Below are 14,700 nucleotides of genomic sequence, written 5' to 3' on the forward strand. Positions count from 1 at the left end.
CGGCCGGAGCGCGGCTCGATTCCTGGGGGCGGGGCTTGCAGCAAGCCCCGCCCCCAGAAATCGGGCCCCGCTCTTGCTAAAGCCGGCCCTGCCTATAACCCCCAACCCCCTGTCCTGATTTTTCACATTTGCTGTCTGGTCACCCTAATGCCAACTGGCAAGGGAGTTACAAGAATATTCTGATCCCGCCATGTACCTTCTGGTTCACCAAAGATTATAATGTGAGGTCTTAAATGAAAGTCAGGGTCACTAATATTGCTGTGAAATATTTGTACAGATACTATGTAAGGAGTTATATACATATACACTGAAAACATGTTCTAAAAGCCTGTATCAAGGCAGAGCTGACAAACTGCTTTCTGTCAGACAAGAGATGTTGATTCACCTATCTCTCAGTTGGCATGTAAATTAAGGATTGTAAACCAACACAATGGAAGTTCCATTTACAAAGTCAACAGGGAGATGTGAAATTCACAGGGAAGAAGCGGGGACTCAGGAAAAAAACAGTGATAGGTGGTGGGGTGGGGGTTACTGTGCCTGAAGACAGACAGTGAATTTGGGGGATATAAGTAGAAGGCAATGAGACACCTCTTAATCCTGCACTTAGGAAGTAAATGAACAGCATGTTTACATTCATGAAAACAGGATCTCAACTAGGCTTGGTTGAAACACTGCAAAAGATAAGTATGATAACTTCTTTAGACAGGTGGTTATCCTTTTAGTGTCTAGAAATAGTGTTATGATTTTCTTTTATATGTAATCCTTTTCTTTCCATTATCTGTACTCACTTTTCTTTTAATCTCAAATCTTTGAAAAGCTTATCATTATTTTCATTATAAATATATTCCAGTGCTCTGGTATTATACAAGGAGCTGATCCTGAGTTGAATCATTCAGCCTGGTGTGTATATTGTTTCTCTGGAAACAGCAGACTTTGCATTTCTGTGAATGTTCGGTGGTTAAGGGCAGAACATTATAGGGAACACTTCAAAGGGGTTTGGGGACTGGAGTGCACCTATTGTTAACCTGCTAGGCAAAGTAAAGCCTGGCATAGCCCAGAGGAGATTAACAGGCTGATGGCATCAGGGAGCTGAAACCTAGTTAAGCAGCAGCAAGTCACCCTCTCACTAAAGGCAGGGTGTACCAAGGTGACTCTCAGTCCTGGGCACCCCGAGAACCATCACAAATACCAAGGGCTGTTTAGGTAACGTGAAAGGAACTTTATTGGTGGGATGGACATTGCACTATTTTGATGTGAACATCTGTCCAAAGCACAAAATTACACAAAATTTAAAACAGACTTCTGCCTCTGCCAGAAGAGCAAGGATCTCTGGGAACAGGACTGAAGAATGTCATTAGCATGGGAAATCTTACACAGTGACATTCCACAATATAACCTCCTCCATCTCTCTACTGACCATCTTCACCTTGTGTAGTAGCAAAGGTAGAGATGGGACCAGACCAAAACCTTAAAACTGAACCTAACCCCTGAAAGGTTGGATAAAGGGAGCCAAATCAGAGTTGCTACTCCCATCCCAAAGGTTTCGCTCTCAAAAATGATCCAAACTCAGGGAAAGGAGAGACATGGAGGTGGGGACGAGGGGAAGAAAACAAAAGAAAGGGACACGATAATGGATGACTAGTGACAGAGAACAGTTTCAGGGCAGGTGGCCTGAGTGGCAATCGGCTGGAGTAAGCAGGTGGTCTTCCCTGGCATCTTCTTTCTTAAGACTGCCAAAAAAAGCTACTACTACCCCACCCCAAGCCACAAGGCCCGTCATCTTAAGGAAAGTGGTTACTACTCATCACCCACCCACCCCCACTCTAGCCAGACCAGCAAATGAAAACAGGTAACTCTGGCCTTATCATTTATAAGCAGGGACCAGGAAAAGTCCCTCCCCCAGACTCAGCACTTGTTGATTTTGTGCATCTACCTGTATTCTGCACTATGTTTTGCTTCATGCGTCTCACCATATTTTAGACAACTTGGGGGGGCTGTTTTTTGCTGCTTGCTCCAATACATATTTGAGGCAATGCTAGTGGATGGCTAACAACATACTCTTATAACCGACCAAACTGTATTTTCCTTACACAAGGAATCTCATTGATGCAGTTCCAGCAGTAAGAGGAGAAGGATTAGGCCCAGTAAACGTATTCAGATTTGTGCTGCTGAGCCACGGTTTGCAGAAGCCTTATTTTATTACTTTCATGTAGTCCCACAAACACAGCAAGAATTATTTACAAAGGGAAAACAAATTAAGCTAAAATAATGTCATAAGTGACCTGGGGAAACTTGGAAATACTCCATACTGTGGTTTTGTCCTTTGAAATGCAAAACTCAAGAGATTGAGATTTTGTCAAAACTAAAGCACAGCCATCCAAGCTCAAGTCTAAAGAGAAGAAAAAGGTTGAAGCACTAACTACCTTTCTCTGGTTGCCCTTTTAATTTTGTATTTGACCCATGTTATAGCACTGTTAATAAAATTATGACTAAAACCTTAATACTTTTCAGATGTTAGCTACTACACTTCTTTGTGCTTTAATTCACAATGCATAAAAAATGTTTTTCATTTCCAAAATGCATCTAAAACTCATGGTCTTCTCAAAAATAATTTATATTCATCTACAGAATTAACTACTGGATTTTACATAAAAAGCCCAAATGGTACCTTTTCAAAATCACTGCCCCAATACCAGCCTGATTCCTGCTGAAGATCGAACGTTGTTTTGCCAGTCTGAGAAAGTCCTCCACCAGCTGCTGTTTCTGACCATTTGGGTTTTTCAGGTGAAAGGTTTTTGCTAATGTTTTTAGCTCAGGAGCAGAAAGCAAGTCCAGTCCCTCAGAAAGGTCTTGTAATTCAGATTCTGCAGGGACAAAGAAAAATACTTATGCATTCACAATATTACATATGATACTTTAAAGTATAGAGAGTTTCTGGATAGTAGAAAGTCCTACCTACATATGAAATATCTATGGACTAGTAATTTAAACTAACTTTCCAAATATAGTTTGAAATTTACTTAATTTATTATGAAGATTAATAATTAACAGAAGCTTAGCAATCAGGAAAATTCCATGGCAATTTCAAAACAAAACAAGTGTACAGAAATCTGGTTCAGTTAAATCTGAATCAAACTGACAGTCCAGGTAAACAAATTAATTTTTATCTTCTCGTCCTAATGACTGAAATATAGTCTGTTCCGTCCCAAAAAAACCTTGCCCAGCTTTCCCTCTTCAACTGATCTGCACTAACTTCTATTATTAACTTAATGGAGCAAGCTGCCAATCTGCCTGAATTGCTCAACTAATAGTCCTCAACTTGACTCCCTTAATTGGCCACCCCAAGACACAGACTGGCGGCAGCAGCAAGAAAAGGGAATTTAATTCTAACAACATGCAGTCGTTTCCCATACCTGTTTGCAGAAAGCCTGCTTCAACCAATTCTCCAATTACTGGCAACAAATCTGCACTGATCTCTGCATATTCTATTTTGTTAATTTTTATCCAATTCAGCTTGCGTTGAAAAAGTCTTACATATAACTTCTGTCCACCAGCTGTAGTTTGTATTTAAATGGGGAAAGAGAAAAAAAATAATTAAAGCATAAAAAAATTGCATTATATACATATACCTACAAAAATATCACTCTGATACATCTTGTCTATTAAAAGAAGACAGGCAGCTTTAAGATATTTTTACAAGTTGATTCAGTAAAGTATCAGATTTTAGCCTTTGAAATAACATGCCAAGCACAGAGCTTTGTATATGGGCTTGCAAAACTGATGGAATGGTTGTTAAAAATATATTGTGCACATGCAGTGCTAACCTCACAATGATTTTGGCAAAAAAAAAAATTAATGGCAACTTCACTATTCAAACTTAAATAGCCCAGATGCTTTCATTCTCTCTCTTCAAACGAGCAAAACTGATTAAGTAATGTTAGACTGAATGACAGTCTCTTGTTCTGAAGAAAAGAAGTACACAGAGGATTTTCAATGTACCTTTGTGCTTTGGCAACAATATGTATATTTTTGATTTTTTGCTGATCAGTAGTTGCAGATCCATGTATTTATACCACAGTCACAGCACTATCTGATCTGCCTCTGAATGGGGTCTTCAGGTCCTTATTTTTGCCAAACACAGACACTGATTAAGCCATACATATTTAATAGATCTCAACTTAAATTGCAATTTTGCTCTGAAAAGAGGCCATTTTAAGGTCATATGTTAGCAACTCAATGACTCTAGGTCAAAACTAATCTGATCAGATCAGTCAAAAGATATTTTTAACTGCTAACTCTGCTAAATTCTACCTGGAATCAGAAAGTCAAACTTGTTTCTTTCCTTCTCATGTATCAACACCAGCATTTTAGAGGCCAAATTATGTCAATTACACCTGTGCAGCTCTTTTGCAAGCGAATTATGCCCTCAGTTGGACTCATGAAATCCCAATGGTTTAAATGGGATTATACAGATGAGACTATCTTTGATTGTGTGGCACAAGGATAAATAAAATTTAATTGATGCTGGAAATTAACCAAACCTTGCACATCCTCAGACCCTGGGGCAACTAACAAGAATAGAGTATTGTTTTAGAGACAAGTTTTTCCCTCAGAGTTAACTCAGCGCACCACCTGCACCACCGCCACTAACTTAAACGGAGATGACTCCAAATACACCCAGGGACTAAGTCAGGGGTCGGCAACCTTTCAGAAGTGGTGTGTCGAGTCTTCATTTATTCACTCTAATTTAAGGTTTCGCGTACCAGTAATACATTTTAACGTTTTTAGAAGGTCTCTTTCTATAAGTCTATAATATATAACTAAACTATTGTTGTATGTAAAGTAAATAAGGTTTTTAAAATGTTTAAGAAGCTTCATTTAAAATTAAATTAAAATGCAGAACCTCCCCCAGACCAGTGGCCAGGACCCGGGCAGCGGGAGTGCCACTGAAAATCAGCTTGTGTGCCGCTTTCGGCACGTGTGCCATAAGTTGCCTACCCCTGGACTAAGTCTTTTGAGTAAGAATGTGCCATTTTTACAGACACTTCAGAGTAGAACCACACTTCTGGCTATACTGTGCCTCATTCTGGCTGTCCAAGCCTGATCTAGTTTTCTAATCACCTTTTTAACCAAGATGACGCTAGTGTATAGGATTAGCACTATAGTCTTAGCCAAAACCCACTGAAGTCAACGGAAACATTCTTATTGACTTCAATAGGTTTTTTGGATCAGACTTTACAGAAGGAATATCCTATTTTTGGCTTAATGTGCAAGTTCCATACACACTTGAAAAATTTTGTAATGTATCTTTAAGTAGGTCAAGGCAAATAGGGTTTGCTTTTCTTTCAGCACGAAAAATATCAGAGCCAGATCTGTCACCAGTAAAAATACATCTTATTTCAATCCGTTTACTCTTGCACAGAACAAAAGTCTTCCAAGAAGTGTCATAAATCCATCTGACATCTCTAACTATGACATTTTGCATTTGGATCTTTGCTTTAGCTGAAAAATAGGAAAAAATCACATTTATCCAAATAGCTCCTTATTGTCTACAGCAGTGTTTCCCAAACTTGGGATGCCGCTTGTGTAGGGAAAGCCCCTGGCGGGCCGGGCCCGTTTGTTTACCTGCCGCGTCCGCAGTCCGGTCGATCGCGACTCCCACTGGCCGCGGTTCGCTGCTCCAGGCCAATGGGAGCTGCTGGAAGTGACGGCTAGTACATCCCTCGGCCCACACCGCTTCCTGCCGCTCCCATTGGCCTGGAGCGGTGAACCGCAGCCAGTGGGAGCCACGATCGGCCAGACCTGCGGACGCGGCAGGTAAACAAACCGGCCCGGCCCACCAGGGGCTTTCCCTACACAAGCGGCGTCCCAAGTTTGGGAAACACTGGTCTACAGATATTGAAGAATGCAAGGTAAACCACATAATGCTGGCATTAACCTGCCCTTGAAAGATATAGTCAATTTGAAATCTAATCATTTAAAAAAAACAGAAATAGTTTCAGGTATAGCACCTGCTTGCACTGTGACATTTTTTCTCGTTTTACGATAAAATGTTCCTATTTAACAGAAGTTCTCTCCTCTGTTGCTATGTGAAAGACTCAAACAAACAAAAGGAAATACGATCAATGACTATCCATTTATATGCCGTAGGTGTACAAGGTGTTTTGTAAACATAGGACCAGGTCCCTGCTCCAAGGATCTTACATTTTTAGAACTTGATGCTAACAAACACTTACTAAAAGGGTAAGTAACTCTTCATACAAGAAGTCCCACATTAGAACTACTCGCACATGTAAAGTTACTCATATGTGTTGGCATAATCTAACAGTGCAGCAGTGTGATTATATAGGAACTTCAGAACAGGAAATTAATTTATTTCTCACTAAGATGAAAGATATGCAAAAATTACACAAAAACATTGCCCATAATTTAATTTGGATATTAAAAAAAACTCATTAATAGAAGGTTGTCTGGTTGGTGGATTTAAAATGTGTTTACTTTCAGCATCCTTCTGCATGCACGTAGTGCTCTGACTCCTGATGAGCTACTAACTTGTTTACCACTGTCTGTTCCTGCTCAACTATAACTGATCAATAATAAAAGCAGACATATTAATTTAAACACTATTAGTTCTGATGTAATTAGAAAATGGCAGCTGACTTATACATGCTTATTAAACTTTTCTTTTGACTGTAAAGTTACTTCTCTCCTCCAGACATTTTTTTGTCTGATGTCTCTTTCAATAAATTAGATGGATCATTCCACTGGGAGAAATATATTCAAAGGCCCAAGTTGTCACTTCCCCAGTGGTATTACAGTTTCTTTGAAGTGTCTTTGATTCTTCGCAAATCAGAGACAGAGAGAGAGCGAGAATGCTGACTTGCACAACAGCATCCTACCCACTTTTACCCCCCATGGAAAATGACAAAACTAAGCCTGAAATTCAGTAACTATAGTGGAAAGATGGCTTTATCTCAAAGAGATTTGAAAGGCAGACAGCAGAATAAAAGGTCCGGTGCTAATACTTCTACTCAAGCCTTACATAACCTGCAGCACATAACCTTGGGGGTAGGTTTTTTGTTGTTGTTGCTATTGTTAATAAGATGGCTTCACTCACATGAAAAGCAGTTTCAGATGTTCAGCTGAAACTAACAATCTTGCTTTAAGTGAAAATATGATTGGGAAAAGATGCAAAAAGCCTGAGGAAAGTGATTACATGGTGATTATTTCCACTGCATTTTTAATGAAGCATAAATGGCAATCATATCTGCTTTGTTAGTTTTCTGACTGTGCATTAGTACCCAGTGAGGTCTATAGGAACATGTGTTACTCCAGGACTGGCACATGTCATTTGGCTGCAGACTAGAATGAGGAGCTCATATAGTGCATTAAGGAGTGTTACCAAAATGGTATTTTAATTTTTCCAATAGAGATATAGATTTTTTTTTAAATGTTAAGTAAAATATAGAAAACATTCCTTGCCAAGATTCTCCAAACAAAAGTAGGACATGTTTTAAGCCTACAGAGTTTGGCAACGCACCTTTACATTAACTGCTGCTATATTATTTTAGAACTCAAGAACAACTCACAGGTTTTCAGCTGCTCAACATTTAGCAAAGCTAACAACGCTACAGAAAACTGCTTAATGATGAGCATTTAGAACAGGAAATACCTAACCAGTATATGAGCATTTCTTTAGAATATTTGACTTTTTGCATCCTTTGCTTAAACAAATGGATAGTTAACAACCTATTTCCAACATAAAACACTTTCTTTTTTGTAAAGGCTGGGGCAGGAGAGGGGGGAATGAAAAGTTGTTTTAAAAGGAATTTTACATTTAAAAATACATTAATTCTCCTGCATAATAATCACTGCAGCTAAAAAAGCTCACTGCAGAACAAATAGCAACCATACCCTGTAAAAATGAATTATTACTGGAGTGGAGCAATACTGTCCTAACTCATTCTATCGACTTGTGCTAATAAACTTCCATATAACAAAGACCATCAACTGCAGAAATCAGATATGCATTTTAGCAGAAACTAATTAATTAGTGAAGTATATATACCATGCAAATAGCTTAACTAATGCATTACATGTGTATATAGCAACAAGAAAACTGCCTTTTCCGATACACAGTTTTATTGAAGTAGCATGAGTTTGCACGAGAGTGGACTGATTTAAATAAAAGCCATGTAAATTACCAATTTTAATCATTTAAATCAGCAAGCAGGAAACTTTCATCTAAATAATAAACTTCAATCCTGTTTTCCATTTGTACTTTTAAGTTATTTTCCTAAAACCATGGTGATTTGCAACAAAATATAGTCTTTACACTAAATTTGGTACTACTTTTTGCTAATCAAGAGGATATGTAGATCTATACACATTTATTTAAGCAATTATATAATATTAACATACATTTATTCAGATTCCTAAATTTTAGATTATTACATCGAAAATGGTGAATGAGGCATTTCTTATCTACTAGATTATTAATTTTTTAAATTGTGATTTGTGTCAAAATGCAATTAAAAAGGCACAAAACCAGCTTTTAAAAAAATATTATTATTTAAATAAAAGTACCTTAAATGTGCTGGATATACAAGAAAAAAAATTATAAAAACATGTTTTGAATTTAAAACTAACTGAATTAATACACAAAAGTAGTATTATCGCTAGTTAGTGAACTGAATGTATTGTTTCTGGTTACCATGTCCTTCAAGGTTTAGAATTAGTAGGCCTTATCCTCTCATACCTAGTTTTCATTCTTGGACTGGAAGAGAAAAGCAAGCTTTCCTGTATTTTCAACTGCCAAACAGGTTCTCAACTTTGAATTAACATTGAACAGAACTAGTTGGATAAACTGAAATGAAGAAAATATTCTCTCTGCATCTACAAAAAGAGACTACTGCTGGTTTAGCACTTCAACAAACTCTGTTTTTGGATGCATGATCAGTGACATCCAGCAGTTCAGTAGTTTAACTTTCTTTAAAACTTTACCAGTAAAAGATACTACTTATTTTTTTATTTAATGTAAATTATTTTAATAGATAATAGTACGGCCGTAACATAGGTTATCATAATTTCAAATTTAATTTAAAAATAGGTTTCTTTTTTAAGAAAAATGTATTTAGTCTAAACTAAAAAAATCCAATTAAAAAAAGCATTGGTTTTTATCCACCCTGTATTTGTTTGAATGACAACACAGGCTTTGGCAGCAAAATCTAATAATAGGGAACAGGCAATGAGTTGATCTGAACTTTTAACAAATATTGGACAAAATATATTAAACTGAAGATTCTATAATTTTATAATAGCTTCTGTACAATCCATTATCTGTTGTTTTAATGCTATCCAGTCACTTCCTCACAGCAACACTTCTCAGTAAGTCATCATACTCCATCTCCTAGAGAAAAGGAGATCACATTTTACTACAATGCTGGGGCACAACAGATAATTTATCAGCATTGCTTTGTGGTAACACTTATTCTATGTTCCCTGAGCTACTGGGGAAAAACTGTTTGGATTACACACTGCAAAAGACAAGAAGGCTACTTCTGTATAAAAGAGCAAGTGGAACTGTTATGACCTATTGTGGGGGTTGATTCCAGAGTTTCTACAGTAACTAATTTGATTTTCACCCTACTACTGTATTTACACAACTTGTAACATCAGACAGGAATATCAATCCATTTTTTGTGTGTTTCTATTTTACTTATTTACCATATCTTCAAGATGACACCACATACACGTTTAAATGAGAAAGAGAAAGTTCTCAAACAGCGAATTGTCTAAAGTATCTCCATATCTGTTGTTCACTTCTTACATTCCCATTATGTGTCTTCTCCATTCATTTATGAATTCTTTAAAATTATATATAAAATTAATTATGAAAATGTTGCCCTCTTCCTCTAGTGACAAAAAGATCTGTATTGCATTACTGCATTGTCTATAGCAGTATGTATAGATTCAGATCTTTAAGTAAGAAACAAACCTTACAAACTAGGTATGTATATGAACTGCAGCCACAAGACTAGTCATCCTAACAAGCATGAACCAATGTTTTCATATTCAGTCATCCAGCTCCAGTTTGGTATTAAGCACCTGGTGATGTCAAACAAGTGAAACAAAAAATGTGTAGTATTAACCTTCAGTCCAAGAGATGAACATTAATAAATTGTTCAATGAAAGCTTCCTGCTTTCTGTGATGACGTCAGAGGGTGCCTATCCAAAAATTCTGGATCTGCATATTTTTCTTTGTATTACTATTGTGTCATCCATCAGAGTTTAAGATCATTTAGGACTTTTAGAAAAATATTAAAACGGACAAAGAAGTAACAGCTTTGGAGTCATGGTCCATTAACAGCATTTATTCAGCCAGTTTTCTTCTATTTTAATTTGAAAAGTGAAACAAAAAAAAATCACGAGAGAGATTTTTATACTAGCACAAAAAGAAAATTAATGTGAATAATTCACTATAGATAGCAATGCAAAAGAACTGAACATACAAAAGGTTCCATTAGGGGAAATATTTCCCCTTCTGAATTATAATGAAGCATTTTGCCCATTAGTTATTCCAAAATGAGTTAACACAATTCATTAGTTAGTGCAGCCAGTTCAACGCTTTCAGGTTCAGATTTTCAAAAAAGTCTGTATGTAACTAAATGGCACTTGTGTGCACTCAGCTCAAGCATACACTAGTGTTACATGAGCACATACCTATTATGCACCCAAATCTAATGTGCATGGTGAGGGAGCCAAACATTACACTGGGATCTCGCAAAAATACAACAAAACTTAAGCACTTTGGAAATTTGTTATTAAGTGCCCTCAATAGCTATCTGTCAACATGACCAGGTGCCTGCTTCACTTTGAGCAGTGTCCTCAGGAGAGAACAGCAAAAAACAGATGGGGAGCAATGAGAACTCCCATAACTTCCAGTCTGAAGTTTCTGGAGGGAAAGGGGTGCTACTGATGTCAATAATCGCCACTACTCACATCTTGGTTACTGCTAGTTGTTACTCTCATCTGAACAGAAACCAGAATGCTGGTTACCTCTACTTGCAAGAAGGTTAGAGTTGCTAGGATTTCATCCTCCACAGTCTGTAGTTTACGATATATATAGAACTGTTGTAGATTGCCCTCACTGCAGACTGCCACCATTCTGATAAGAAGCAACAGAGGGTCCTGTGGCACCCAGATTCAGATTCAGACTAACACGGCTACCCCTCTGATACTTGACACCATACATTCTGATAAGATTGCTTGGACCTAAACACAGGTGCAACTAAGTGTGGGAGGACACAGCGAGATTATGACCACTGCAGGTAGACAGAAAATGGAGCATCCCATAAGACCAGAGAATTCCATGTAGACCTCAACTTCCCTCATACTGTCCAGCCACTCAGACTAAAGAAAGTTCTACATACACAGTACAGTATAATGCAGGACTGAAGGTCGATAGCCTCAATCTGGGTGATGCTCTCCTTTTAGCCCAGTGCTTGTGATATTCACCAACCCCATATGCTGATTAGAGAGGAGACTATGCTGCAGTATGGGTCATATCCAAACTTCCAAAATGTGGAGGGTTTTACACTCCAGAATTCAAAATATTTCTACAAGGTTTAGAAAATATCATAACAAAATGTTCTTATCAGTTCCTAGCAAAACTTTTATATATTTTACAGAAACCAAAGTCAAATTGCTTTTCACTTCAAAACAATGTTTTATACATGATGCTATGGAATTCTGCAAGGATAGATTATTAAATCTATCTTTATTTCATACAAATTCCACTGGGTCAAAATGAAATTTACTTTCCCATATAAGTTGTTTGTAATGTTGTTATAGCCATGTTGGCCTAGGATATGAGACAGACAAAGTGGGTGAGGTAATATCTTTTAATTGGATCAACTTCTGCTGGTGGAAGAAACAAGCTTTGGAACTTCACAGAGTTCTTCTTCATGTCTGGGAAAGGTAACCAGAGTGTCACAACTAAATAAAAGGTGGGACAGATGGTTAAGCATAAGGAGTTAACAGAAGTTGCAAGAAACCACTTAAAATGAAGTGGGCAATTAACCTCTCTGCAATCATAGGACAAAGGAGGGTTAGTAGGTTACAAATTGTTGTAATGAGCCATAAAATCAGCATCTCTGTTGAGACCATGATTTTTAGTATCTAGTAGAATTATGAATTTAAGTTCCCAGGCTCATCTTTTGAAGGCATTGTACAGGTTTCCCTTGGGGACGAAGACTGATAGGTCAGATATGCAGTGATCACTTTATGAAAAGTATTTGCCCAAAGATGATGTGGTGTTTTTGTCTTTTATCGTTTTTCTGCGAGAGCTCATTTGAGAGCATACTGACTGTCCAGTTTCACCCATACAGAAACCACACAGAAGTTGGTCCAATAAGACCTTTTACCTAACCCACCTTGTCTTTCCCATATAAGGATTATTAAGCATGGTTTAATCACTGTCGTTGCTGTTTCTCTTTTTTGTTTGTATTTTTGGGAGAGGGGTAAAGGGAGGATTCCCCCTCACACTAGCTACCTTAGGGTTTTATACTGTTGCCTATCACCATAGCAACAGAGCGTCTTCCATGTAAAATCGGTAGCAATAGCAAAGTCCCTAGTGGACACTCAACACAACAATAAATCGACTAAAGTAAAATATACCTGACAATTGGTAGAACTTTGAGATAGTGCTGGTGTCTTGCTCATCAAAGAGTCTCAGATCATCATGATTCTCCAAGACCACTTGCAGTACCATCAGGAAATTCTGGAGATAATATGGGTGACCAAAAGAGTCAGACGCAGAACCAAATGCACCACTTATTTTGTCTAAAATGTCACTGGCAGGACTCTGAAAATCCACCTCTTGCATAGGTTCTGAGAAAGTATGATAAATCATCTCATTCCTTAAGTTTTCATGAACTTCCATAGGAAGTGTTCCTGTATTATCTGTCACTGGGCAGTTTTCTGTATGGCTCTCATACATCACTTGTGTCCTTGAAGAAGGAATATCCTTAACAGAGAACTGAGTTTTGGCTTCTGAACCATCAGATCTCTCTACTTTATTATAACTTGCTGGATGTGATGTATGTTTGCCAAGATTAGGCACCATGCCTTCAGAATAACTGTGTTTCTCAGTGTTCCCTGCAGCAGGCACTAGCTCCCTGGCAACAATGCTAACTGAGGATACTAATCCATGAGCAGAACCCACAAGAGTCTCTTTATCACATTCTCGTGTTTCTCCCTGACTTTCAAGTTCTTTTGTTAAACTGTCTTTTGGGACATGCTGCTTTTGGAATCCTGCCAGAACAAAGTGATTCTCTTTTTGAGAGCCATCCCCAGCACAAGTCTCTCCATCACCCCATTCTGCAGCATTGTCACACACATTGTGAACAGCTTGAGATGAAGAATTCCTCTTGTTTTCTTCTATCAGTTGTCTATTCTGGATACGGTGCCTTCTGGACAGTTTAGCTGACAAGTTGCCCAAAGAGATACTTTTAACCATTTGCACCCTTGGCCCATTCTGAACATTGCACATTGGAGCATTATTATTCTTAAAGTAAGGACTAGTCTGCTGTCCTGCACCTGCTCTCATTTTCAACAAGTTGCTTTCAAAGTTACTCATATTTTTCTCTGGAGTTGAAGCTTCCTTTGCAAAGTATGGGCTGGAACTAGTGTTCAGATCTATACCTGATGGGCCCTCATTCATAAAACAGTCAAGTCCTGAATCAGCTAGAATCATTGCACCATCCCCATGGTTCTTCTGACACATTTCATCTATGTGCTTGTTGATCCCATACCTTGGCACCATTTGCCCGCACATAGGGCAGGTGACTTTGGCAGGGGGAGTGTTGTTAAAAAAAGAAAGGATAGAGGAAGAAGCTGAAGGTGTGGGTGGTGCTCCTTTATCTTCTGCTTCATTCTTTTTTTTGTTTTCATTCTTTTCCTTGTTTTTACTGAGGGACAAGCTTCTCCGGGGTCTTTTATTTTCTGGAGATGTGGCTTCCGACATTATGGGATTAAAAAGCACGTCCACTGCATGGGCTGCTTCATTTGACTGATATTTTCTTATTCTGAAATCATTAAAAAGAGTTTTCTTGGCTTCATGTTATTTGCCTGTCTCTTCTGCCCTGCCTGCAAGAAAATATATGAAACTTAAGAACAATTCTGAGTCCACTGAACAGAAAATCTATTAACCGCCAAACATCACCAATGTGAACACTGCAGATAAGAAAAAGACTGTACAGGTCTGGAATAATTTACTCCTCAGCCTGCTGTGCTATTACTATCCCATTAATGACAGGTTTCAGAGTAGCAGCCGTGTTAGTCTGTATCCACAAAAAGAACAGGAGTACTTGTGGCACCTTAGAGACTAACAAATTTATTTGAGCATAAGCTTTCGTGGGCTACATTATCCCATTAATGTTTCACTCTGCACCATCAGTGGACATAACCTAGCATGTTGAGCAATGCAGTTGTGTTTAACTAAACATTTTTACAATACCCATTTTTACAATACTTACAGTCAAGTAGTTAGACAGAACTCTTTCCTCAATTAACATTTCAAGATCTGCTTTGAACAGGAGTGTCTGCACTCTGACCCAGACACATCAAGAGCTTTAGGCTGCATGTATGCCCAAATCATGAGGCAATAAGCACTTGAGGAGCATCTTTAATTCCTGCTCA

General features: G+C 38.0%; 1 protein-coding gene across 8 annotated transcripts in view; it reads right to left on the reverse strand.

Annotated features, from left to right (window-relative positions):
- FAN1 (FANCD2 and FANCI associated nuclease 1) overlaps window positions 1–14,700 on the reverse strand; it is a 51,221-nt gene that overhangs the window by 31,374 nt on the left and 5,147 nt on the right. For 5 of the 8 annotated variants that reach the window (XM_024193126.3, XM_024193125.3, XM_024193121.3 and 2 more), the window contains 3 exons: window positions 12,679–14,148; window positions 3,414–3,554; window positions 2,669–2,864 (listed from right to left, as the gene is read on the reverse strand). In XM_024193126.3, coding sequence (XP_024048894.2) covers window positions 2,669–2,864; window positions 3,414–3,554; window positions 12,679–14,026 — 1,685 coding nt within the window. In that variant the 5' untranslated portion in view covers window positions 14,027–14,148. The remainder of the gene's footprint in view (window positions 1–2,668; window positions 2,865–3,413; window positions 3,555–12,678; window positions 14,149–14,700) is intronic. The other 3 variants (XM_024193130.3, XM_024193127.3, XM_024193123.2) reach the window with 1 other exon arrangement.

Source organism: Terrapene carolina, unplaced genomic scaffold (genome assembly GCF_002925995.2).
Source record: "Terrapene carolina triunguis isolate 2854851 unplaced genomic scaffold, T_m_triunguis-2.0 Scaffold67, whole genome shotgun sequence".
In the NCBI taxonomy this organism is placed as follows: Eukaryota; Metazoa; Chordata; order Testudines; family Emydidae; genus Terrapene; species Terrapene triunguis.